Source organism: Electrona antarctica (genome assembly GCF_951216825.1).
Source record: "Electrona antarctica genome assembly, chromosome: 23".
Taxonomy (NCBI): Eukaryota; Metazoa; Chordata; class Actinopteri; order Myctophiformes; family Myctophidae; genus Electrona; species Electrona antarctica.
The window spans coordinates 13,672,227-13,699,172 of record NC_136804.1 but is presented as its reverse complement, the minus strand read 5'-3'; the positions used below and the strand labels follow the sequence as shown (position 1 = coordinate 13,699,172).

Sequence of the window (26,946 nt, the reverse complement as noted above, 5' to 3'; positions counted from 1 at the left end):
ATGATCCATTGACTCCTTCAAAACTGCTCTCAAAGGGCACCTACGGACGGCTGCAATTCGAAACTGGCCACCGTAAAATCTGAATCTCCCACCCACCCCTTTTCCCCCTCTCTATGATGATTGTACCTCTCTAAATGTTTTGATTAATTGAAAATGGTGGGTCCTATTGTAAACGCAAGTGTAATGCTTTATGGTGTCCACTCACAGTTAACAGATTTTGTATTGAGTTCAATGAGTTGTACTTGAAATGTACTGTAATCCTGCAAACTGTTAATAAATCAATCAATCAATCGATCAAAAACCATAATCCCCTCCACCACCCGTGAAGACTACAACTCCCACAAGTCATTGCTCTAGCCTCGCGCTCTCCTCTTCCTGTTTAGGTTTTGTCAGCTAGCTTGTAAAGATGGCAGCTGACACAGGCAGGTACAGGAGTGCAGTGAACAAAAGCAAAGACCCGTCCGGTCTGCTTATATCTGTCATAAGGTAAAAACTGTCATTATATCACTATTACGGTATTATCCTTCAAACACTAGAACACTGCTCTTTCCCGCGTCTCGTCTCGTCTCTACTCTACAGATATTATGATACAGCATAGCCTTCTAGCTTGCATGCTAAAAACAACATCCTTCCTGTGTTTGTTATCATTATAACATTATAACACATAACACAATAATAAGAAAACAACTGCTTTATTTTACTGTCTTTGTCGTCCAGGGTTTTGTGCAGTTTATATAATAATAACAGTATGAATGATATGAATCAGGTATATTTTTGGAAGAAAGGAGACCCTGTGACTGTGAGGTATCGGTTATGAATGAAGGAACAGCTGTCATATTGGATACACGATAGGCAGACAGGACAGTAGGCGAGGGAACCTCAATGTCAAATTGGCTATTTTGTCCAGAATGTAAAGAAAAACATATACATATTTGGATTTAATGATGTGAACATGCACGTCGGCACATAATTATCAGACTTAATTATTTCCTTCAACTTCTTATTGTTTATGCCCCAAAATGACTGCACGTTTTGTAGCAATTTATAGCAATTGTAGAAATATTAGACCTATTGTCGAATGTTTAAGCATGTATACTTTACTTAAAAACATTTTCCATTTTCTTTTTAAACTTTTTGGACAAAATCGCCAATTTGACATGGAGCTGCCAAGATGTCCCTAGTGCCAGAATATCCTCCCGTTACTGTCATTTCATTCATCATGGTTAAGATTATGTTATTGTATGTATTAGCCCTGACTGACCTTTAATGACTTTAATGAATACCTTTTTAATACCAATTTGGCCAAATGGTCAAATATTATGTAAGAAATAGGCACCATTTGTGAAAATTAAGCACACAACACCTCGCAGTGCGATTAACAATTTAATTGTGTTTTTTAGCATTGAACATTGGAACGTTTGTATTTCTGTTTGCTTTTTAGGCTTCGTAGTTCGTAATCACATACTGACTGTTTGACATTTAATTTTCTTTCCAAAACATTTGCAAAATAGCGGAACCATGTTGACCAAGGAAAACATGCACATGTACATATGATACTCTTTTTCTACACTTGTTTGCTCTGTTTTGCACTCTATATTCTATTTTGTTTGCTGTGTTTTGCTGTTTTGATGTCGTATTATATTTTTGCTCTTTTTTGCACTCTATATTCTATTTTGTTTGCTGTGTTTTGCTGTTTTGATGTCGTATTATATTTTTGCTGCTGCATTGTCTGAAGGAAGCCAAACAAAAATAAGTTTTACTCTTATGTACCTGTACACAAGATGTAATAATAAAGCACAACCTTGACCTTGACCTTGATATATGTCACGTTTGCTATTTTAGAAAAATGTTTGAAAATGTGTGGACATTTTTCAACAAAACAATGACGATTATGCAAAAATAATTGCGATTCTCTCAAATTATTGCGATTAGGCTATTATGTAACTGACATACTACTGAACTGTAATAACTAGTGGTGGAAAGTTTATTTACTTAAGTACTGTACTTAAGTACAATTTTGAGGTATTTGTACCTTACTTTGCGATGCATTGTGAGCTTTTAGATCTGCTATTTTCAAAAGATTATTATACTTTTGTAAACTTGAAATGGGACATTCTGCACAATGAGTACTTTTACTTTTGGTACTTTAAGTTAGTTTTAATGCCAATACGTTTCTACTTTCTACTCAAGTACATTTTGCATTCCGGACTTTCACTTGTAATGGATTAGTTCTATATTGCAGTGTTTACACTTTTACTTAAGTAAAACAATTGAGTGCCTTTATCCACCGCTGCCCTGGTGGTTGCGATCCCTCCCTCCCTCCCCTTGCAGGACGCTGTCCAGCAATGCGGGCGTCCAGGACCGGGAGACGGAGAAGAGCCGCCTGGAGGAGGCCTTTGAGAAGTGTGACAGGGACCTGGACACACAGATCGTCCAGCACTACGCCGAGCTCACCACCGCCATCAAGACCTACCAGAGCATCACTGAGAGGATCACCAGCTCCCGCAACAAGATCAAACAGGTACCGCGGGATTGGTGACGACGTATACGATCAATATTGTTATTAATACATTGTCTGCTGTTGACACACACACACACACACACACATACATACATACATACATACATACATACATACATACATACATACATACATACATTATATATATATATATATATATATACATACACACACACACACGTTTTTTAATTGCCATCTGTTGCCTGCTATTGACGTGTGTGTGTATATATATATATATACGTTTTATATCGCTGTATTTGGATCTGAAACGGCACCGCTAAAATCCAACTTTTAGCCCTGAGTTGGTTGCTAGGCAACGCCTTGCTCACACCCACACGCACAGAAAGTGCTCGACTACTACTGTTATAATTAGGATCTTCTCTGGCTCTTTTCTCAGAAACTACGTCGCTGTCCATTGTGCTGATCAGACATCCGAGGTTTCGGATCTGATTTCAGATTTTTCATCGCATTGCGATTGAAATTGAAGTGTTTCTGCGAGGCGTCTGCGAGCGGGTAAAACGGAAGTACTTGAGTAGTAAATCTCCACAATTCCGGCCCGCGCAAGCTATTTGCCACTTGTGGCCACATGGCAGCAGTCTAAGGTTGCATTCACACCTCTACTTCGGTAGACTCGATGAGATTGGGTGGAGAAGTTGCATCATTCTTGCATATTTTATTTGCTGCGTTTGCCTTCACACTGGCTGTGTCAAGCGCAGCAGGGAACTTTATCAATGTGTTATGTTCATAAACTACACCGTGAAATCTATGGTGTTAAAAAATATATACTTTGAGTAATAGTTAGGACTTAGGACGTAAAGTGCAGGGTAATGTGGATGCAGCGTGTCGTCTTGGACTGGACGTGTGTGTGTTTGTGTGGGTGTGTGCGCACGCACTGTTCTTTTGGACACATGGCCGAGGCACAGCGGAGACGGGAGCGCAAAGTTAATTACAATATGTTCTCTCATTGATGATGATCCGATCATCATATACAATTATTATGCATATGCCATGTTAGCTATACAGTTTTATAGATCATGCTGAGCTAAAGGTGTTTAATTTGGAAGTGTTTATATTTAAACAAGATGAAGAAAGTCTCAACTCGGACTCAGACAGAATATTCTGTACACTGCAGTGTTTTTATGTGTTTCCTGGCTTAAGCAATTGATTAATGTGCTGCTCGTCTGACCATATTTCGATGAGGGCTTCGGTCTCCTTATTTGACCACATCTATCCACGGTAACGGCCCTAGCGGGACATCTTTACGCTGCGTAAAATATGCCCTCTCCGTCTCCAATTGTGTTTACTGAGTCCTCATTCATCCACCACATTGTTTGCTCCGTTTTTTTATGTGGATTGCATTCACACCTGCAGTGAATTGAAGTCAGGTGCGCTTGGAAGCGAAACCCCCATTTTTTTTGTGGGCGAACTAGAATGTGATTGTTTGATCCGCATCAGAGTTCGAATGAGTGTGAACAATAATGGAATTTGTATTTATTCCAGTGGTTCTCAAACCTTTTTAATTTCAATTGGCGCCATAACTCTGAGTAACAGAGAGTGCAAGGGTTCAGTTGGAACCCCCTCAAGGAACCCTGAGAATCCCTGGTCCCCTGTTTGAGAACCACTGTCTTAGATCTTTTTTTACACACTGCCATCGGATAGGTACTCAGTATTGACAGATACGAAAGTTTCCGGAATCGGTATTGGGAAGGAATAAATGGTATCGTACGGTACATCTCAAGTCTGAATGATTTGAATGCCACCCACAGCCTTTGCTTGCTTTAACCCATTGAGGCCTGACGTCGAAATAAAAAAACGTTCGCTCTGAAAGAATATATATTCAAAGATTTGTGCCGCATTTTTACGATTTTTCAAAAATAGCAGACCTACAAGTTCATAGCGTGCCACTCGGTGGCTTGTAGATCTGCTATTTTTCAATAGCTAAAGTATAACATAATGCTTAGTTAAAACACCAAAAGGGGTTCCCGCCAAAAATGGGTTAAGTTTGACTAATCACCCTGATTGTCAACCGCGTTGAAGAAACCAAGTGACGGAGCGCGTCGGTCAGCTCTGGCTTGCTCAATAAATTAAATACATAATTTACGTCCGTTATATATCTGTTTTTTTTATCAGATGTCTGGTTAATTGTAATCATTACGGACACTGTGACCGGCATAGCAGTTTAAAATCCTAGCGCAACCTCTGGTCCAAAACACATCCATTGAAGAGCCCAGTCAATCCCCTGTGCTTCCAATGGGGATGGATTTGAATCTCATTTCCATGCAAGGCCGAGACGATGGCACCGAACGCCCATCGGCTCTGTCAGGTTGAGGTTACCTCAGATTAAGGCAATCACATTTACTCAAAAATCAAGAGGGACATTTTTCTTAGAACTACTCTATGTAACACAAACGCAACGCACGCTACACACAAGGACTGTGAATGCATATTTATAGCGAAGGCAGTCTGATTGTCCCAGGGAGTTTATCATCAAGGACATTAGAGACCTAAAGCGGAATAATAGTGGAGCTTCCACTGATTTCTCCGGAGCGTGTCTGTCTGTCTGTCTTTGAAACGTCCACGTCTGAAAGAGCTTTTGGGAGAAGCTGTCAAACGATTTCATATCAGCCTTGTGCCAGCCTCCTCCACTCTGACAGCTTTCTCTCTGTATGTGTATTCACTTTTGCTGTAGCTTAAATCATAGTGTGTTAACATGCAGCCATATACTATATAGTGTTCTTCTGGGACATTCCCCATTCCTTATCTTATCTGTGTAACTTACGTTTCAGTTAGAGATGTGCCGATACTAGGTCATTCACTTCTAGTCATTTTTACTAGTTGACTAGTTGCGTAGTTTACTAGTCGACTAGTTGTTTAACTAACTAATTTTTTTTCTGGAAATAAACATTTGTACATTTAAAAACTGTGTACATTGATGACTATAACTATAATCTACCTGATCTTGAGGCCTACAAAATCGGGATTTTTTTCTTTTTTTTGTCTTATCAACTAGTCAACTAGTACCAACAAGGTCGACTAGTGGATTTACTAGTTGCTTAATGCCCTAGCCGATACCATTTTTTGCTTCCTGATTCCGATAACGTATAACTTGCGTATTGGTCGATACAGACTAGTGCCGAATCCAATCCGATACCAGTGTGTCAAATCTAGGATAGTGGGTCCCAAAGTGGGATACAGGGACTCTGGGTTCCTTGAGTGCGTTACAAATGGACCATTACAGGTCTGTAACTCTGAGAGTTTACAAATGGAACCAAATAGACCCTTACGGGTGCACGCACGCACGCACGCACGCACGCACGCACGCACGCACGCACGCACACACACACACACACACACGCATGCACAGTAAGATACCTTAAGGCGACGGGTGACCGAAGTGCTGACACACTGTACCGGAATAATGTCACTTCATTATGTCAGCACTGTCATAGAAGTTTCATTTTAAATTGTCTCATATAAGCAGGGGTGCAGAACACAACGGGGGACAGTGCTTCTTTCACCTGACATATCACTATGTGATTCATTCTTGTTTAGTATTAGCACAACATAAATGTTACAGAGACTTCAGTTGTCACTGTAGAATACAGGGAGCCAGTTGTCATAGTTATGTTTACCTTGTAATGTGAAAGAAGCGAAGGTGTGTGTGTGTGTGTGTGTGTGTGTGTGTGTGTGTGTGTGTGTGTGTGTGTGTGTGTGTGTGTGTGTGTGTGTGTGTGTGTGTGTGTGTGTGTGTGTGTGTGTGTGTGTGTGTGTGTGTGTGTGTGTGTGTGTGTGTGTGTGTGTGTGTGTGTGTGCGCGCAATAATATTAAAGGGACATTTCACCGCTGAAAGAAACTGCAGTCACTCAATGTTAATAGTATTTGTAGTAGATAACTGTAGCACAATTTGAACTCGCTTTGACTAGGGTTTGACTGGATTGCTGAATTCCTACAATGCCCATAATGCTTTCGTGCATTTCCCCTCCTTGTGGAGACGTGGGAGGTGTGACTTTGTGTAGTCCAGGAAGGATGTGAGACCACAATTTCATGACCTGAATTTCATCAGGTTTTTGTTCATGAACATTACTAAAATAGAGCAAAAAAAACAAAAACAACCCAGGAAAGTGTTTCTTGTGTAAACATCATTAAAATAAGCTCTGGTTGCAAAAGGGGTGAAGTGGCCCTTTTAAAATTGTTGTTTTGTTCACTCTCCATAAAGTCACTCACGTCCATGTGTCTTGGCCCTCCTCAGGTGAAAGAGAATCTGCTGTCCTGTAAGATGCTACTGCACTGCAAGAGGGACGAGCTGAGGAAGCTGTGGATCGAAGGCATCGAGCACAAACACGTCCTGCAGCTGCTGGACGAGATAGAGAGCATCAAGCAGGTTCCTCAGAGGCTGGAGGAGTCTATGGCCAGCAAGCACTACCTCCACGCTACCGACATGCTGGTACGTGGCTCTTTATCCAACCCATTTAGGCCTGATGTCGAAATGTGAAAAAATGTCTTCTAAATCCTGACAGTTTTCTGAAATACCTATGTTTCTATATAAGTGGTGCTCGATATTTCATGTCAAGGACCCCAAAAATGATTGAAATGAATGAAATTAGCCACCGACGTCCATCTGAACATATGTTATTCCAGGAACCCCTCAGAAGCAAAGATTTGAGTTCAAAACGTTCGCTCTGAAAGAATATATGTACATTCAAAGATTTGCGGCACATTTTCAAGATTTTTCAAAAAATAGCAGATCTACAAGCTCGTATGAGCTTGTAGATCTGCTATTTTTCACACTGTCCAATAATAAATAAACAACTGTTTTAGGAGAGAAAAAAATTCAAAGGCTAAAAACATTAAGCTAAGATTAAAACGCAGAAAGGGAGATTTGATTTGAGTTAGCAGTTAGGCAGGGAAAGCGAGTCCGACATACTAACAGTCCGACAGTCATGAGTCCGACACTCTACCCAAAACCCTAACCTAACCCTAACTGCACGCGGACACCACGGGTGATTTTTAACCCGCCACGGGTTAGTTTTTGGCTTTTTGCCTTTATTGAAACTTACAAGTGAAGATAGACAGGAAACGGGGAGAGAGAGAAGGGGAAAGACACGCAGTAAAGGTCGTCATGAACGGGACTCGAACACGTGACGCACTGTCAGGCCAGAGCCTATATACTGTATGTGACAAGCGCCTGGACCACTAGGCCAGCGAGCACCCCGCCATGGGTTAGTTGTAACCCGCAGCACGGGTTCGTTTTAACCCAGCGCATGTCGTGAGCGACGGTGATGTCGGGCTAATGACTGTAGGATTGCTGGTATGTCTAACCAACGCATGCACCCCCTTTGATGTGAGGTGGGAGTGGGTTCCAAAGGGAGAGAGGGCTGCAACTTGTGGGACCAGGATGTCCAGGAGGTTGGCGTTACCCGAGCTGAAGGAGCGGGAGGGGGGGTGGTGTTGGAGGAGTTCAGAGAGCTAGAGGGGACACTGGTTGGTTGTTGAGTGCTTTGTATGTGGTCATCAGTATTTTGAAATCTATATCTATCAGTGAAGGTCGTGGAGGACTGGGGTGATGTGTTCTCTGGATCAGGTTCTGGAGAGGACGCGGGCATCAGAGTTTTGCACATATTGAAGTTTCTTGTTCAACTCGGTTGTCTAAAACGTTTTAATTTCAAAGACTCCCATAACACGAGAGAATGGAAGTTTGGAATTTAATGGAATGGAATTTCTTCTGACCTGACCTGTTCGTAAAACATGGATGTTCTGTATGATCACCTCAATCTGAACATCAATTCCAATAGAAATGCCGCTTTAGATTGTAGCTAATGATAGACTGCATGAAGGAAAATGATCGATGACATCACCAACGCGGAAGGAAAGCGCTGCCGGGCGATGATGACGCCAAGAGCCGGTAAAAAAGCACTATTAAACATTATAGACCCTTATCTCGTCCGATATCGTCCTAGGTGATCTGTGATCATAAATTTAACTCGCCCAATGTCGGCACAGTTTCAAAAGATTAGAGACCCTCTGGAATTGACATACAGTGCTACAATAAAACAAACTAGTTTTCTATTGGAAAGATTAGATGCAATGTAACTTCTCCGATTGTAAACTGAAACTATTGTTTCTGTTTACTTTGTACTGTTGTGAGGAGGATATGTGCAAATCTGACATTTCCCTCTGCATGTTGAAAGGTTGCTCCCAAAAGGAGCTAGAAACTCTACCAGCTAATGTTGTGTAATGACCCTTTTTTACACATAAACAATGGGCAACGATGCCCTTTAATCTGGGGCGTGCCTATACACTTCACTAGGTCATTAACAGATTGCTTGAATGATCACAGGCATGGCCAGTTTACTTTGAATAGCACATTTCATACACAAAGGCAGTTCAAGGTGCTTTACATAATATGAGAAGAGGCATTCAAAGGTAAAGTCCATGTAATGGCCACCACCACAGAGACTAGGGGCTTGACTCCTCCGCAATGCATCCGGCTTTGTCTGGGGTGGGCCTTCCAACAAACACAACTCATTTAGATTTGTTCATGGGAGGGCAACCGGCCGTCCTTTGTTGCTGCACTAGTGACCCCTACAGCAATGGTTCTCAAACTGTCTCTCTTCTCTTCTCTTCTCTTCTCTCCTCTCCTCTCCTCTCCTCTCCTCTCCTCTCCTCTCCTCTCCTCTCCTCTCCTCTCCTCTCCTCTCCTCTCCTCTCCTCTCCTCTCCTCTCCTCTCCTCTCTTTCTCCTCTCCTCTTCACAAGTTCACACACTCTCACGCACGCACGCACACACACACACCTGCTGATACCCCTCGGTGAAGTCCAGTGTTCTCCAGAGGAATTTGATAAGCTGTCATACGCTCTCCTCTCCTCTCCTCTCCAGTTAAATCACCAGAGGCTTCATATTGTTGATTAGCCTGACAGGCTGGGCCCCCTAACGACATTAAGCAGCCATCCTCCGTCATCCCAGCACTAATGACACACACACACACACACACACACACACACACACACACACACACACACACACACACACACACACACACACACACACCTACACCTCTAAAAATACATTATTATCTCAGCCATGCACATTAGCATGATATAAGTATTTGGTCTTACATTGGTACATACAATTATGTTATTTTCTCTCGCACGCACACACACACACACACACACACACACATACACACACACACAGTCGCACACACACACATGCAGTCAGGCATGCAGAGTAATGCTATTAAGTCGACTGGGGGCTGATCGAGGCGCTGAATTATCACATCTCTCCACTAATGTGGTTCTCATCTGCATCAACACACACTTGACCCCCTGGCACCCCCCCCCCCCCCCCCACCACCACCACCACCACCCCAGAACCCCCCTCCCCTCCTGGTGTGTTCCCCCCATGACACACACACCCACCCAGGTCTCTATCATCCAACCATTAGTACCCTTCTGATTAATAACACACACACACACACACACACACACACACACACACACACACACACACTCATTTCCTCTTGCGAAGATTTATTAAACACTAACATGCCACAACCAGCGCTGCTAATGAAAACAGAGAGGAGACTGAGGTGGAGGGGGAGAGAGAGAGAGCTTGTGATAGAGAGAGACATGGAGGGAGTGGCAGAGAGGTAGAGAGAGAGAGAGAGACAAGGATATAAGGGGGAGTGACTCATGATCATAAAGTCTGCAGGTTGCAGGGGAGAGGAAACCTCTCCATTCACTCAATGCATTTGAATGTACTTTCTTTGTGTGTGTGTGTGTGTGTGTGTGTGTGTGTGTGTGTGTGTGTTATAACAAATTCATTTTCATAAAATTTTAACCGGAAGTAGATGTTTACCAGGCCACTAGCCTGAGGCCTGTACTCGGCAAATGACATCACTAGTAGTCAGTAATTGAAATGGCACCTAATGGGAAATAATACGACTTGTACTCAACGACAAAACCTTACGTAAACCACACTGAGCTGACTATTCAATTACCACTAGGGGTGCAACAGTTAATGGAACGAATGGCTTTAACCGATTATAATTAATTTTTGAACACAATTATAGCTTCTTCAGAAACACTGAAAATAACAGATCTACAAGCTCACAACGCGTTGCAAAACATCGTCTTGTGATCAATTGTCACCATTTCTGTGCTACACATCTATAAAAGGTAGGGCTTGAAGCCTTGAAGTCATTATTATGGATGGAAAGAAGACCCCCCCCCCCCCCCCCAAAAAAGAAATAATCAAAAACGAAACGATGGAGGCACAATTCTAAAAAAAAAAACGAAAAAAAAAAAAAAACCATGGCAAGTCATTTGGGATCAATATTCGTAGGAAAATGAGCCTCTATGTTATTTAGTCTGGAGTCGTCCTAAGCATGTTGCACCACGGAAATGGCCTGTCTACTGTACAAGCTCCCAATCTATTTTTCCTATTTTAAGATTAGAGCATTTGAAGTGGTCAAACTAGCAATAACCACTTCAAATGCTCTAATCTTAAAAAAAACGATTCAGATTTTATATGGAAGATTCTTCTGAGCATTATTATGCTCAGAAGCATCTTCCATATAACATCTGAATCGTTTTTGAATATATTATACTGCATGAAAGCAATGGTTAAAGCCTCAATCTGTGCTTTCTTCAACGGGTCTCTTCAACTGTATTCAGAACAGCAGGAACAATATGACTCATCAGTCATCATCATATCATATATCTTTTTTTCTTTTTTAACATACTGTATTACCATACATAATTGTTTAGGATTCAGCGCTAGTGGCCCGGGCGGTTAGCTCAACCGTCTGGGCATTCTAGGCTGCTGAGCCAGCCTGACGGCGTGCCGCGGGTTCGACTCCCGATCCCGACGGCCTTTGCCGCGTATCTTCTACCCCCCCCCCCCTCCCATCTCTCTCCCCATGTCGGTCTACTTTCAACCTATCGATACATGCAGAAAAAGCAACAAAACAAAATCTGTAAAAAGGAATTGGCGCTAGTGTGGACGGCCCCTTTCATACTGTTTGATACAAGTCACACATTAGGACATATTATGGTCATACAAACATTAGTCGATTTTATTTCGTTTTAACCCATTTTGGGCGGGAACCCCTTTTGGTGTTAGCATTAGGTTATGCTTTAGCTATTGAAAAATAGCAGATCTACAAGCTCATAGCGTGCCACCGAGTGGCGCGCTATGAGCTTGTAGGTCTGCTATTTTTGAAAAATTGAAGAACGACTGACATAGAAACATAGCTTTTTCAGAAAACTGTCAGGATGTAGAAGACATTTTTAGAATCTGATCTCGGGTCAAAATGGGTTAATGTGTGTGTGTCCTGTATGCAGGTGTCTGCGGTGGAGTCCCTAGAGGGTCCCCTGCTGCAGGTGGAGGGTCTGGGAGACCTGCGCCTGGAGCTCCACAGCAAGAAGCTCAACATCCACATGGTCCTCATTGACGAGCTCCACAGGCACCTCTACATCAAGTCCACCAGGAACCTGGGTCTCAAGAACAAGGACAAGAACGCTGCTGCTCGGCCCCCTGGGTAAGAACCAACGTGGGTATAGAGGGTATGCGCGTGACGTCATCATCATACCGGGAAGTTATGCGGGAACGCCTACTGATTGGCAAAAAACTGCTTTCTGGCCTTGACAGCCCATACATCCACACAGAAAAGTCCTATTTAATTGCATTAAATGACTTTAAACAACATTAAATTCACTTTGTCACTCACTTTGCCACTCGATTTGCCACTCGATCTGCCATTCACTTTATGCATGCGCATACCCTCTATTGTATAGAAAGATAGAGCATCCCAATTGGAGCCACTAACGGCGAAATTGGACACAAATACTACACATGTTTTCATAGGCTAGTCGATTATAAATTATAAAAAAAATATGTATTAGGCTTTTTGCGTCAATTTGTGGCTTCATAATTCAGCTAATCGAGAAATAGTCGATGAAATAATATCTGAGAATATAATGTTGTATTATGTTGTCAGCCACCTAAACTTCAGTATTTAGTTAGTATGCAGTGAGGCGTGTGGCCAGCCAACCTCATGGCAAAATGTTCTCCTCCGACCAACAAAACCAATTCTACTGTACACCATTAAGACCCTAGCGTGCGCATGTGTGTGGGGGTGGTGTTGCCTTCCAATGAGCCATTTACTGAGACCTGGACCGTGAGGAGGGTGGGTGGAGGTACGGGTGGTGTTCCTTCCAGGCGCCACCTTTTGACACGGTGTTGTGGCTGCTGCTAAGTGAGAGCGGCGTATGGAGAGGCTGCTGTGTTGTTAGAACACACCCCGACACAGACGCGCTGGGTACCTGCCACTCTCTGACCCCGGGTAATAAATCACCACACCTCACCGTAATTACTGCACCACACACATACACACACACACGTGTATACAAGCACTTAAACACGCACACGCACGCGCGCGACTGAATAGTGTAAACGCACATACTGTATGTACTCTCAAACGAGTGCACAAGGGCGACAGCACAGCGGCGCGGTGACCTGTGTCAGGTTGATGTGTCTCACAGCGGCAGGATTGACTTGTCGCTGGTTGATAGCGGAAGGTGGCTAGAATACAAGAAAACCCTTGCCCCAAAACACCTTGGAATGGTCGCCACCAGGTATTCCTACATAACCTCAGTAAGTCTATGCACAAACCTAACCTTATTCCTAAACGTAACCTCAGTAAAACTATGTCTAAACCTAACCTTATTCCTAAACATAACCTCAGTAAAACTATGCCTAAACCTAACCTTATTCCTAAACATAACCTCAGTAAAACTATGCCTAAACCTAATCTTATTCCTAACGTTAAAACCAAAAAACGACTTAATTTAATATAGTTAAAGTACAAGTACTCATTATGCAGAATATCCCATTTCACAAGTTTTCAAATGAGAATCAGACTAATCGATTTAGTTGATTTTAAAATATCAGTTAGCATTTTGGTTGGCATTGAGTTGTTTGTATCTAAACAGCTTTTAATTGTTTGTTTGATAAATAAATAAAATAATAATAACCGATCAAATTATTGCTAAGAAAATTACGCGTAATAAAGTCATAATACATCTGTTCATTTTGCTGTCTTGTGTCAGAGCAGGTAAACACAACAATCCAAAACAATTAGATGAGCTCTAATTGTTTTCATTTAGGCCTACAGAAAATAATTGGATGGTTGCAATTAGTAACCCTTGGTGATGCTACATGTATTTAACCCATTCAGGCCTGACGTCGAAATTAAAAAAAAAAAGTTTTCTAAATCATGACAATTTTCGGAAAGATTTGAGGCACATTTTAACGATTTTTCAAAAATAGCAGACCTACAAGTTCATAGCGCGCCACTCGGTGGCGCGCTATGAGCTTGTAGATCTGCTATTTTTCAATAGCTAAATTATAACATAATGTTTAAAACGCTAACGCTAACGTGACATGGATGTGTTCCAGGTCTCAATGGATTATATAACTCATTCACATTCCAAAGGCAGTCAGCCCAAACCTTTCCAACAGGTTGTTCATCACGCCATTAAGTGTTGCTCGCCTCATAATGGGCCTCCCCCTGCGTATTAAAATATCCTTTTAGCACCACGACCAAATGGAGTGTTCCACTTTGAGCATACAAAGCACAGGTGTATCTGAAAAGCTGCCGATACTGCCTATAATGCTGGTATCAGTATCGGTCAATATGTCAGTACTGACCGACACTCACTATGTCATTCTGATACCATGTCTTTTATCACATGATGACATTTTAATGCAGTTGATGTTGCACTACTGTTTAATACTCTTACTTTTACTAACTTGTACAGTAGCTGCACTTTAACAATTATTAATGGCCACAGGAACACAGGCACACTGTTGCTCCAATCCGCACGCACGCACGCACGCACGCACGCACGCACGCACGCACGCACGCACGCACGCACGCACGCACGCGCACTCACGCACACACAGAAAAAACTAAATGGGGCACTACAGCAGTGTTACACCAGTGTCAAAACTTCAAACTGCCACACACACACACACACACACTCAGTGACCGTTGCTCTGACCAGTGCAGTATAGGGCTGGATTTGAAAGACTGAATATTATGAAAATAGGCTTTTCTCACAGTTTATTCTTTCTTACCTGTAGGTCATATTTGAGAATTTTAGTATCTTTTATAATTGATTGCCTTATTAGTTTTTTCCTCCCACTTGGTTCTTATAATGGAAATGTGCAGATACTCTGTATACACTTATACTGTATGTAGGTTTGTTTACTGTCAGAAAGCAATGTTGCGCATTAAGGAAATCATCTGGCGGCCCTCCCCGAAATCATGTGGGGACCCCACTGATTGTCCTGACCCACAGGTTGAGAACCATTGTCTTGGAGAAGCTGTAGAAATGTCAAGCCAGTCTACAAGCTGTAAAGGATCACTCCCCCCTTTCCACTGTCTCTGCAGCTCTGCGGTGAAAGACGCATCACCCATGCCCACGATGGACGTCACCTCCATGTCCACCCCTCGCAAGCTCATGGACTCTTCCACACAGTTCAGCACCCCCGGAAGCGGCAGTGGTACGTTCCCATTCTCACACGCAGGCTAGAGCCTGGTCGATACTTCAGTTTGGCCGATATATCGGCCATTCATTTTAGTTTTAAAACGACATCGCCTATAGTGTTTATAGTGTCCTTTCACACGGTTTCACAAATCTCACATTAGGACTTGGCCATACAAACATTCTCTGTCGTGAGCTATATTTTTTGCTTTAATCCATGAATATCAGCAACAGACGGGGCACGGTGGCATAGTCGGTAGCGCGGCGGCATAGTCGGTCGCCTCATGGCTAGAAGGTCCTGGGTTCGATTCCCGCGGGGATGCTGGGGGCGTGTTCTCTACTCCGCGTCATCAGTGCCCATACCCTAGGTGGGGTTGGCGAAAGTGTGGATGTTCTCCCCGTGTCCCCTAGGGTAGGTACCCTCACAAAAAAACATGCAGTAATACTGCAGTCTCTAAACTGCCTCCCCCTGGCCAGCTGGGATGCCTGACGGAGGGGAAAGGAACTGGTTGGAATGCGCCACGTTCCATGCGCCACGTCCACCAGGGGAAACTCCCCCCTGTCGGGTGAAAAGAAGAGGCTTGGACTCCTCTTGCATTGAAGGAAACATGGGGTCAGTCTGTTGCTCTCCCCAGGTTGGCAGAGGGAGTGTAGCGCCCAGGATTACACTAGACAATTGACACTGAACAAACATTGACAATGGGTGGGACCGTGGGATTAAAAAAATAATAATATCAGCAACAGAGGAGAAGAGGAGTGATGCCTTTTTATTTCATTAAAGCTTTCACAAATGGCACATTACATCCCTATAAACTGTCGACAAATTTGACATGAGGGAGCGAACCGATGGGAAGGGGACTATTGCAGAGAGGATTATGACTTCTCATAAAGAGTTATTTACCCAGCCGTCCTCTAAATCCACATTAAAATAGTTTTATAATAATACACAAGCATACCAAACAAAAAATGTGTTGATTTCAGTTCATTGTAGCTCCGTATTGATGTTCAGAGTCCTAATGATGACATTAGCATAGATCTACATCCCTCCCATTACAGCCATTAGCATATTCACACACACACACACACACACACACACACACACACACACACACACACACACACACACACACACACACACACACACACACACACACACACACACACACACACACAGTGTGATCATCGTCATACGCCTTAAGGTTGACTGAAGTGGTAATCGCCTGGTCGTGGAGTTTTGTTCGCACCATTATCCCATCGAGACCTGATGCCGATTCTACAAATGCCTTCTAAAGCAGTAGTCCTCACACTTTCATAAATATCTTTCCAAAATGTTAAAAAATGGCATATGTAAAGCTGAAGTGACGCGCTGTGAGCTTTTTACATAATTACATATCTTTGAATAGTAAACACAAACATCTAAAATGACAGAGATGCTTCCCCGGTGTTAAGGGTTATAGCCAACCTACAAGCAACGCCTCGTGAGCTTGTAGGTCGGCTATGTTTACCGCCAGTGGTGGAAAGTACATTTACTCAAGTACTCCACTTAAGTGCAATGATAAATACAGGGGACTTTTACTTCGTACGTCGGAGCGAAGCATAGTAAAGCAGCCATTAGTCGGCCTGTATCTCTGGGTGGTGTCGGCTCGGTGGGGGAACAAGCATTCATTATGCTGGGTTTCCCGGCGCTTCGGGGAGGGACTGATAATGCAGATGTAACTGCATCACACACAGCAGCCTGTGCGTGTGAATCCTCCGTTGCCTCGTCAACAACATTGTGGAGTCAGCGGATGACGATGATAATGCTGCTCCTCGGCGGGGCGCGTTCTGCGGCGGCCGGTGCCGTGCCGGGGGAGTGCAAATAAGAATGTAATGGAAAAAAACGCTTAGCCTCATAATAATAGCTTAGTGTGGCTGCTGTCCCATCTATTGCTTATTGCACTATGCACACATGGCATTTTGGAAAGAACTTGGGCCACTTCACTTAAATTAAAAAGTTTGAGAACCACTGCACACTAAATGGAACAGAGCCTTAATTAGTATCATCGGTAACACCTGTGACGGAAGTAGGGAGGCGGCCCAAAAGTAGGAAGTGTTATTCTGTGTGCATATATAGCATAATGCACAATGTGTGCATAATCCTTGTACAACCCCTCCTGGCCTAATACGTATAGGGTGCTCGGGTGGTGCAGTGGTAAAGTGTAGCCTGGTTAATAAGCCAGACCGAATCAGCCGTTGGCAAAAAAGAATTGCCTGCCGGCGGATTACGGTCTGGAGAGGCTCAATTGTACGCCCATTTCCTACACCAGAGAACTGGTGTGGCCAATCGGGACACGGTATGCAATATGGGCGGGCTTTGGTACAGTGACGTTCAATGCTTGAGACCTTTGACTGACGGTAGCTCTGACCAATTGCGTCAAAGAGAAAATGTTTGAACCCGCCCCCCAGGAAACAAGATCCATACACAGCATCTCCAGACTCAAATACCACACGACAGTGTGATTTGAGTCTGGCTTACTAGCCAGGCTAGGTAAAGTGCTTGCCCACCACCGCAGAGGTTATGGGTTCGAATCCACAGTGGGGCATCCGGCTTTATCGAGGGTCTACACAAATACACATTGCCCGTGTTCGGTGGAGGGAAGCGGGGCGTGGAGGGTGATAAATGTCAGTGCACCTACTACTCCTACCTCCCTACTTAGGCAAAAACAGCACTGGATCGTCAATTTTCGGCGAAGAGATTTAGGTGTAGAGGGAGATAATATAGGGGAGCCCTGGCTGTATCCGGTCATCTAAGTATACATGAAAGGTTTAAGTTGTTAACCAGTTTCAATCTGAGGTCCCTGTGGGGACCTCAGATTGAAATCTAAGAGATATGAAGAATAGCTTAAATACCAGATCAACAAGCTCTCAACACATTACTTTGTGATGTGTTGCGAGCTTGTAGATCTGCTATTCCTTCTCGCGCAGCAACGTTGCATGACAAAGTATAAAAGAGGTCTTTACTTGTTAACCATACCCCCAACCTGTCTGTGTGCGCGCGTACACCAGCATCTCTGCAGTGTCCAGGCACGCGCACACACAACCAGAGACAACGTGCACTAATACAATTTACAGTAGTGTAGCCCTGTCCTTAATTCATCCTCAGAGCCTAAAAAGTCTGTGTTAAACGCATAATGTAACTTTGCCCACATTATGCAAAAAACCCCACACAGGCTATTATGTGCTGCTAAGATGTTAATACCCCATCCTCCACCGCAGCGCTGCCGCCAGTGATGTTAATACCCCATCCTCCACCGCAGCGCTGCCACCAGTGATGTTAATACCCCATCCTCCACCGCAGCGCTGCCGCCAGTGATGTTAATACCCCATCCTCCACCGCAGCGCTGCCACCAGTGATGTTAATACCCCATCCTCCACCGCAGCGCTGCCACCAGTGATGTTAATACCCCATCCTCCACCGCAGCGCTGCCACCAGTGATGTTAATACCCCATCCTCCACTGCAGCGCTGCCACCAGTGAGATGTTAATACCCCATCCTCCACCGCAGCGCTGCCACCAGTGAGATGTTAATACCCCATCCTCCACCGCAGCGCTGCCACCAGTGTTAATACCCCATCCTCCACCGCAGCGCTGCCACCAGTGTTAATACCCCATCCTCCACCGCAGCGCTGCCACCAGTGTTAATACCCCATCCTCCACCGCAGCGCTGCCACCAGTGTTAATACCCCATCCTCCACCGCAGCGCTGCCACCAGTGATGTTAATACCCCATCCTCCACCGCAGCGCTGCCACCAGTGATGTTAATACCCCATCCTCCACCGCAGCGCTGCCACCAGTGTTAATACCCCATCCTCCACCGCAGCGCTGCCACCAGTGTTAATACCCCATCCTCCACCGCAGCGCTGCCACCAGTGTTAATACCCCATCCTCCACCGCAGCGCTGCCACCAGTGAGATGTTAATACCCCATCCTCCACCGCAGCGCTGCCACCAGTAAGATGTTAATACCCCATCCTCCACCGCAGCGCTGCCACCAGTGTTAATACCCCATCCTCCACCGCAGCGCTGCCACCAGTGTTAATACCCCATCCTCCACCGCAGCGCTGCCACCAGTAAGATGTTAATACCCCATCCTCCACCGCAGCGCTGCCACCAGTGTTAATACCCCATCCTCCACCGCAGCGCTGCCACCAGTGTTGTTAATACCCCATCCTCCACCGCAGCGCTGCCACCAGTGTTAATACCCCATCCTCCACCGGGGGCAGCGCTGCCACCAGTGTTAATACCCCATCCTCCACCGGGGGCAGCGCTGCCACCAGTGTTAATACCCCATCCTCCTCCAGTGGTAATACCCCATCCTCCAGCAGCGCTGCCACCAGTGTTAATACCCCATCCTCCACCAGCGCTGCCACCAGAGCCAAGGCTCGCCATGTTGTCTGATGGGGTACCATGCAGAGCAGCTCATTTTGAAGCTGGTAATTACAGTAATTATTGTGCAAAAAACTACAGTTTATAAAACGGAGGGCGGAAAGAAACCGAGAGGAAATGCAGCCGAAGAGTCCATTAAGTTTCCATAAACATTAACTGTGTTAATGTTGGAATGCCCCATCCGATGGAAATTAGAGCTCCACGCTGCCACTCTCAATTTAGCCCCTAATGTAGCCCTCGTCAGTGAGTGAGTGGAATTACATTTATGAACCCTAGTAGCGTCCCTGTTCTGGTCCGAACATTGCTGTAAAATCAGCCGATGAACAAGTTCACAACGTATTGCCATGCATTTTGAGATTATTTTCGTCAAAGAGATTTGGTGTCGTGTCAAAGGTCATGTCTCACCAAGACACAGGATCTGACACGAATTTTGGTCAAGATTCAATTTATCCCCTGATTCGGCTCTCTTACCTCAATGGTAAACATTTCAGCAGGGGAGTTCACTGTTCTCTCTCTCTCTCTCTCTCTCTCTCTCTCTCTCTCTCTCAGGGCAACAGGAGACACGTGACAACCAGACAGACCTCCATGAGATCCATCCAGAAGAGAACAGTGCAGAGTTCATGGGCATCCTGATCAAGGTAAGCACGCAGGAATCGCTCGTTTTGGATCTGCTGCTTCGGCCACGGCACTAGAGATGTATCGATACAATTTTTTCCTTCCCGGTACCTATTGCGATCCATATAATCCTTATAACTTGCATATCTGCCGATACCGAGTACCGATCCAATACCAGTTTGTAATTTAAAAAAATCTAGGACAGTGGCTCTTAACTCTTTGAGCGTTTCAAGGATTTCTATATAGTAGGTAGACTTCTCTATGGCATAATCCCGTTTTTGAATGATTTATTGAAAATTCTCTGTTGTGAATGTGTGACAACGAAAGACCTTCAGAGAAAGCTTGACTTGTCTGCTTCCAGGGAAAAAATTAACTGAGTTGATAGAATGTTTAGTTTTTGTGTTGGAAGCCATTTAAAAGAGCCTGCATTTACACTGGGTAGTGTTTCTAGGACAACAAAAAAAGTTATGCCCGGTTGAAGTTTTATTTTCTAAATAACTTTTTTTCTGCTGGGCGTACATAGCCATGCAATATCTCATTTTAAAGGGTGAGTTGTCTAGTTCAATTAAAATAAAATAAAAAGTTTCTCACATGTACCACTGTAGATATTTTGCCATCTATAAATAGCATGGTCAGTCATGATCAATCTGACCTATCCAGCTAAAAGTCCCCATATCTCTGAATTGGAACATCATATAAACTCAATTCTTTTTTGGGGTAAAATTAGACATTCTAACGCACATTTTGATATATACCATGTTTACATAGTCTTACCAGTACCTTGTCTATTCATGCATGTATCTCAAAAACCTATTATGAAGAAACACAGTTTTGATAAAAAACACATCCAAGGACATTGTTTTGATATGACTTGGTGCCCATGAAATGTATCAAAATATAGACTTGAATGTATACTGTATTATAAAAAAGAAATTAGGTTATTACCATCTACCGTTACAGAGTAAATCACAGTTGAAACTCGCTTAGTCATATACAATAAACTTCACAATAGTGAACAAAATAGCCATGACAGGTCTAACTCATTGTAAAAGCGTCTTTTATTTTTTATGACTACTAACATAATAAAATTATAATAAATATTACAGAAAATAAATAGGCCTACATACAAAACAGTTGTCCCCAAACTCCCCAGTGTCCCCAAACCACTGCATTCCAGTTGTTCTTGACGGTGTGTGTGTGTGTAGGCTAAATAATAATAATAAAAAATAAAAAACTGCCCCCCTGAAATGAATGAATCCGGTTCAGTGTCGGAGAACTCCATCGAAGTCTTGACTCTTCGTCTTCATCATCATCATCCTCCTCCTCATCTGATGTCAGTTCTAAATATATAAAAAATAAACATTTAGCTGTTGTCAGTGCACGCTACTATTACATGGTGTTTGTAGCTGGCTGCTAGTATCACGATAAAATAATAGGCGACGTTAGAATGACACCAATGAGTGCTCGCAGGTATAATATCCAGCACCATCGCGTCGCCACATTCCACTGGCTGTTGGCTAGTTGCTAGCAAACACTGCAGAAATGGTACTGGCTATTGGCCAGGGGGGGGGGGGGGGGCGTAGGCTATCTGACATCATCGTCATCATCATCATCATCATCACACGGTGACACACTAAACAATGTAAAATCATGATTGTTGAGTGGTGTAAACCACTCCTACAACTGGCTTTTTTGTGCAGAAAAAATGAGCATGGTTGCTATGTTCACCCTGTTCACCCGGGTGTGATTCCTACAACTGGCTTTGTTTGTGCAGAAAAAATTAGCATGGTTGCTATGTTCACCCTGTTCACCCGGGTGTGATTTCATTACGTCAGACATGATTTAATTACGTCATACAGACCTTACACCACTCAGTTCACACGGGTGTGATTGTATACAATACAATGAATGCGATTATCATGCAAGCTCATGGACAAAAGAAATCTACAAGCTCACAACGCGTCGCGCATGTGACCTGTTTGAGCTTGTAGAGCTGGCTGCTAGTATCACGATAAAATAATAGGCGACGTTAGAATGACACCAATGAGTGCTCGCGGGTATAATATCCAGCACCATCGCGTCGCCACATTCCACTGGCTGTTGGCTAGTTGCTAGCAAACACTGCAGAAATGGTACTGGCTATTGGCCGGGGAGGGGACGTAGGCTATCTGACATCATCGTCATCATCATCATCACACGGTGACACACTAAACAATGTAAAATCATGATTCTATACAATACAATGAATGCGATTATCATGCAAGCTCATATAACTCATGGACAAAAGAAATCTACAAGCTCACAACGCGTCGCGCATGTGACCTGTTTGAGCATGTAGTAGATCATGTTTGTTCTCAGTCTTTGTAGACAGTAAAAGGTGCTGGCTAATGGCTGGAGGGGGGGTTAGTGTCGGTCGGTGCAGTACAAATGTATCGTAGCAGGCATGCAGCCATGCACGCATGGCAGTACAATTATTTTATATTGTAGCGTGCCATATAGGCGATCTGATCTGAAGAGTAATGTTCGCTCCTTTTATTTACTGTCTACAAACACGGAGAACAAACATGCATCGTTTACTGAAGCAACGCGTGGTTATGTGCGACGCGTTGTGAGCTTGTAGATTTCTTTTGTCCATGATTTCTGATCACTATAGAAGGGCATTTTCTACAATAAGATTACCTCAAAACATTCCGGGTTGATCGTCTTCTTTCAATGGTTTCCCGGTATATCTCATCGGACGACGATGAGGAGACAATGAGTGGTGGTGGCCGGTCCCCGCTCCGGTTCTAAGCCCAGCCACCGGTCCCAGCGACCGGGCTGGTGGGGACTGGAGAAGGCGACTGGGACGCGTATGGATCAATACTACTACCACAAAACTCGCTCAAATAAATATTACTGCTTTCAACTTTTTCTGATAGAAAATCGCTCGGGCGAGACGTCAAACGGGCTGAACACTGAAAACTATGAAAACTCCCTCCGCCCCCACTGTTTACTGGGGTGTGGGATCAGCTTCCAATGGCAAAGCGTACACGTGTGTCACGTGACACGGGTTTTCTGGGAAATGTAGTTGATATTTATGCTCAATACTCTATACAGAGGTGCGGACCGAATTAATCAATTGGTATTAATAAAAAAAGAGAACTACGGAAAATCACGTACAAGTCAGACAGAACTAATGCATAACTCCACGTGTTTTCCAGTAGTAATCTGTCTAAGGGTTAAAGTGTCATACAGGGATTCTCTGGGTTCCTTGACGTAGTTTGAAATGGGCCCTTACAGGTCTTTAACTCTGAGAGTAAGGGTCCATTTGGTTAGATTTGTACACTCAGTTTGAGAACCACTGATCTAGGAACAAATTAAAATGTAGTGCAGCTTCAAGTTAGTGAAATAACAGTAAGAGTATAAAACTGAAGCATTCAAAATACAAAATAATTGCTGACTGAAAATGACATATAATCATGTGATGAATTACATGGTATCGGAATGGCATAGACTGACATACTCGCCAATACTACCCGGCTCGTTTGCCCGTCAGCTTGTTGGCTCTCCTCTCCAACATAAGGCCTCAGCGACGGCACGCCTGCCTGTGAATTTGAAACTCATGCATTTGTGCCAAAACCTTTGCACATGATGGCAGGACGTTGACTGAACCAAAAACACTGGCTTCGGAATGAAATACCGTACCCAAGGAATCTGTAAGTCCCATTTCAGTTTTTTCCTATTTCTCTTTAGGCTCTAGCAAAGCTGAAGAAGATCCCAGAGACTATCAATGCCATCATGGAGCGACTGGAGCCTGAGTTGAACCAGATCCTGAAGAGGTCCACCACCCAGATAGCTGACCACGCTTACCAGAGAGGAGAGACCTTGACCCAGGAGAACCAACCCAGGTAAGAGGTCCACCACCCAGATAGCTGACCACGCTTACCAGAGAGGAGAGACCTTGACCCAGGAGAACCAACCCAGGTAGGACGGATAGAGGGGGGAGACCTACTTTTCAATTTACTTTGAAAGATTTTACTGATAGTTTTTAAAGACTGACTGGGCTGGCCCCAAATCTGTTTAATTTTTTAAGTGGTGCAACCACTTCATTAAGTAGCTATGTGTGTGCCTGGCTGGCTGGCTGGCTGGCTGGCTGGCTGGCTGTGTCTGAGCACGAAAATAGCATTTGGTTGGTTTTCAAAACCAATTGTCACTGTTGTGCACGAAAATAGCAGACCGGGTTGCGCAACCTCTGCCCCGTCCGCATTCCATTATACAGGCTGACTAAAAGTTGAAATCTACGGAGATCTCTGTGGTTTGGATAAAACGCACGATGTTCGGAGGTCTTTGCTGATTATCCGGTGGTCTAGATGGAAACATTGGCGCTTTGTAGAGCAAGGATGGCTATATTTTAGCTCGCTAGCATTGACGCTATTCACCCTCTAAATCGCCTCGGGAGCCCTCGGCAGTCTGAGGTTGGCTTTGCGTCCAGCAGGTGGCAGTAAACCTTTTAACAAAGGTGCAGACGATCAGAAATCAGCAGAGAGTGAGCGACGTTTGCACTACTTCCCTTCTGGCTCCAAAACTATGGAATGCACTTCCCATCACAATCAGAACTGCAGCCTCACTCCCGATCTTCCGCCGTAGTCTGAAAACCCACCTTTTCAGACTCCACCATGGCCCGTAGCACTTGCCCTAGCCCCTTAGATAGCACTTTATGTAGACTTAGATAGCATTTTAAACAGACTATAGCAATAGCATGTTACGTAGACAGCACTTGAATTACATTTCATGTAGTCATAGCACTTTATAGTACACATGTATAATATATAATATAGTATAGTATGTATAGTTTACATATAGTTTCATGATTATAGATACTCCACTGTTACGTTCTTAGTTTACGCATGTTTCATGATAACTACTTTTTATTTATGTGATGTGTGCCATGCTTTTTGTTATTGCTTAATGTAAATCGCTCTGGATTAAGAGCGTCTGCTAAATGCCTAAATTGTACTGTATGCCGAATTGAAGTGGACTCGGCCCCAGACTCCCTGGAAATAAAACCGTCTGGGTTTCCGAGGCTACTGCTCTTGTATCCTACTGACTCACCTGCCAGTGAGGAGCCTTCGTCCTACTCCTCCCACCCAACACTCCCAGCTGACGGGTTCCATCCTGTTACCCTCCTGTTGTATCCTACTGACTCACCTGCCAGTGAGGAGCCTTCGTCCTACTCCTCCCACCCAACACTCCCAGCTGACAGGTTCCATCCTGTTACCCTCCTGTTGTATCCTACTGACTCACCTGCCAGTGAGGAGCCTTCGTCCTACTCCTCCCACCCAACACTCCCAGCTGACAGGTGCCATCCTGTTACCCTCCTGTTGTATCCTACTGACTCACCTGCCAGTGTGGAGCCTTCGTCCTACTCCTCCCACCCAACACTCCCAGCTGACAGGTTCCATCCTGTTACCCTCCTGTTGTATCCTACTGACTCACCTGCCAGTGAGGAGCCTTCGTCCTACTCCTCCCACCCACCACTCCCAGCTGACAGGTGCCATCCCGTTACCCTCCTGTTGTATCCTACTGACTCACCTGCCAGTGAGGAGCCTTCGTCCTACTCCTCCCACCCAACACTCCCAGCTGACAGGTTCCATCCTGTTACCCTCCTGTTGTATCCTACTGACTCACCTGCCAGTGAGGAGCCTTCGTCCTACTCCTCCCACCCAACACTCCCAGCTGACAGGTTCCATCCTGTTACCCTCCTGTTGTATCCTACTGACTCACCTGCCAGTGAGGAGCCTTCGTCCTACTCCTCCCACCCACCACTCCCAGCTGACAGGTGCCATCCCGTTACCCTCCTGTTGTATCCTACTGACTCACCTGCCAGTGAGGAGCCTTCGTCCTACTCCTCCCACCCAACACTCCCAGCTGACAGGTTCCATCCTGTTACCCTCCTGTTGTATCCTACTGACTCACCTGCCAGTGAGGAGCCTTCGTCCTACTCCTCCCACCCAACACTCCCAGCTGACAGGTGCCATCCCGTTACCCTCCTGTTGTATCCTACTGACTCACCTGCCAGTGAGGAGCCTTCGTCCTACTCCTCCCACCCAACACTCCCAGCTGACAGGTGCCATCCTGTTACCCTCCTGTTGTATCCTACTGACTCACCTGCCAGTGAGGAGCCTTCATCCTACTCCTCCCACCCAACACTCCCAGCTGACAGGTTCCATCCTGTTACCCTCCTGTTGTATCCTACTGACTCACCTGCCAGTGAGGAGCCTTCGTCCTACTCCTCCCACCCAACACTCCCAGCTGACAGGTGCCATCCTGTTACCCTCCTGTTGTATCCTACTGACTCACCTGCCAGTGAGGAGCCTTCTTCCTACTCCTCCCACCCAACACTCCCAGCTGACAGGTGCCATCCTGTTACCCTCCCCGGGCGGCTGCCCTGTTCCTATAGACGCTCGACAAAGCCGGATGCACCGCTGTGGATTCGAACCCGCAACCTCCACGGTGGTGGCCAGGCAATTTACCAGTGCGCCACCGAAGAGAGTATTTCTGCTCTTTATCTCGAACACAAAAATGCATGTTCGGGTTCTGAATCCTGAATCTGCGTGTCATTAGTATTAATCAGTGTTATGAGAACCTAAAATTAAACGAAAACTGTTTTTTTTCGTGGCAGTAGGCTTCTTTCCTGAACGGCGAGTCTACAAATGGACCCTTAAGGGGAGGCTCCACTCCCCCGGTCCCATTTTCCAATGCAATGTGACACCTGGCAAACCTAATCAAATCTCACGGTGGACTTAAATGCCCTTTGTGTTCGGGGGTGAATTAGGGTGATGAAAAAGGCAGACGT

At 44.6% G+C, this 26,946-nt stretch overlaps 1 protein-coding gene across 1 annotated transcript in view; it reads left to right on the top strand.

Annotated features, from left to right (window-relative positions):
- Positions 1–382: 382 nt before the first annotated feature.
- Positions 383–26,946, top strand: part of LOC306916385 (exocyst complex component 4-like) — a gene marked incomplete at its 3' end in the record, with an annotated part of 59,566 nt that continues 33,002 nt past the window's right edge. Inside the window, exons 1-7 of the mRNA XM_079494218.1 lie at positions 383–486; positions 2,332–2,521; positions 6,771–6,965; positions 11,866–12,062; positions 14,979–15,091; positions 20,046–20,134; positions 23,844–23,998. Coding sequence (XP_079350344.1) covers positions 407–486; positions 2,332–2,521; positions 6,771–6,965; positions 11,866–12,062; positions 14,979–15,091; positions 20,046–20,134; positions 23,844–23,998 — 1,019 coding nt within the window. The 5' untranslated portion in view covers positions 383–406. The remainder of the gene's footprint in view (positions 487–2,331; positions 2,522–6,770; positions 6,966–11,865; positions 12,063–14,978; positions 15,092–20,045; positions 20,135–23,843; positions 23,999–26,946) is intronic.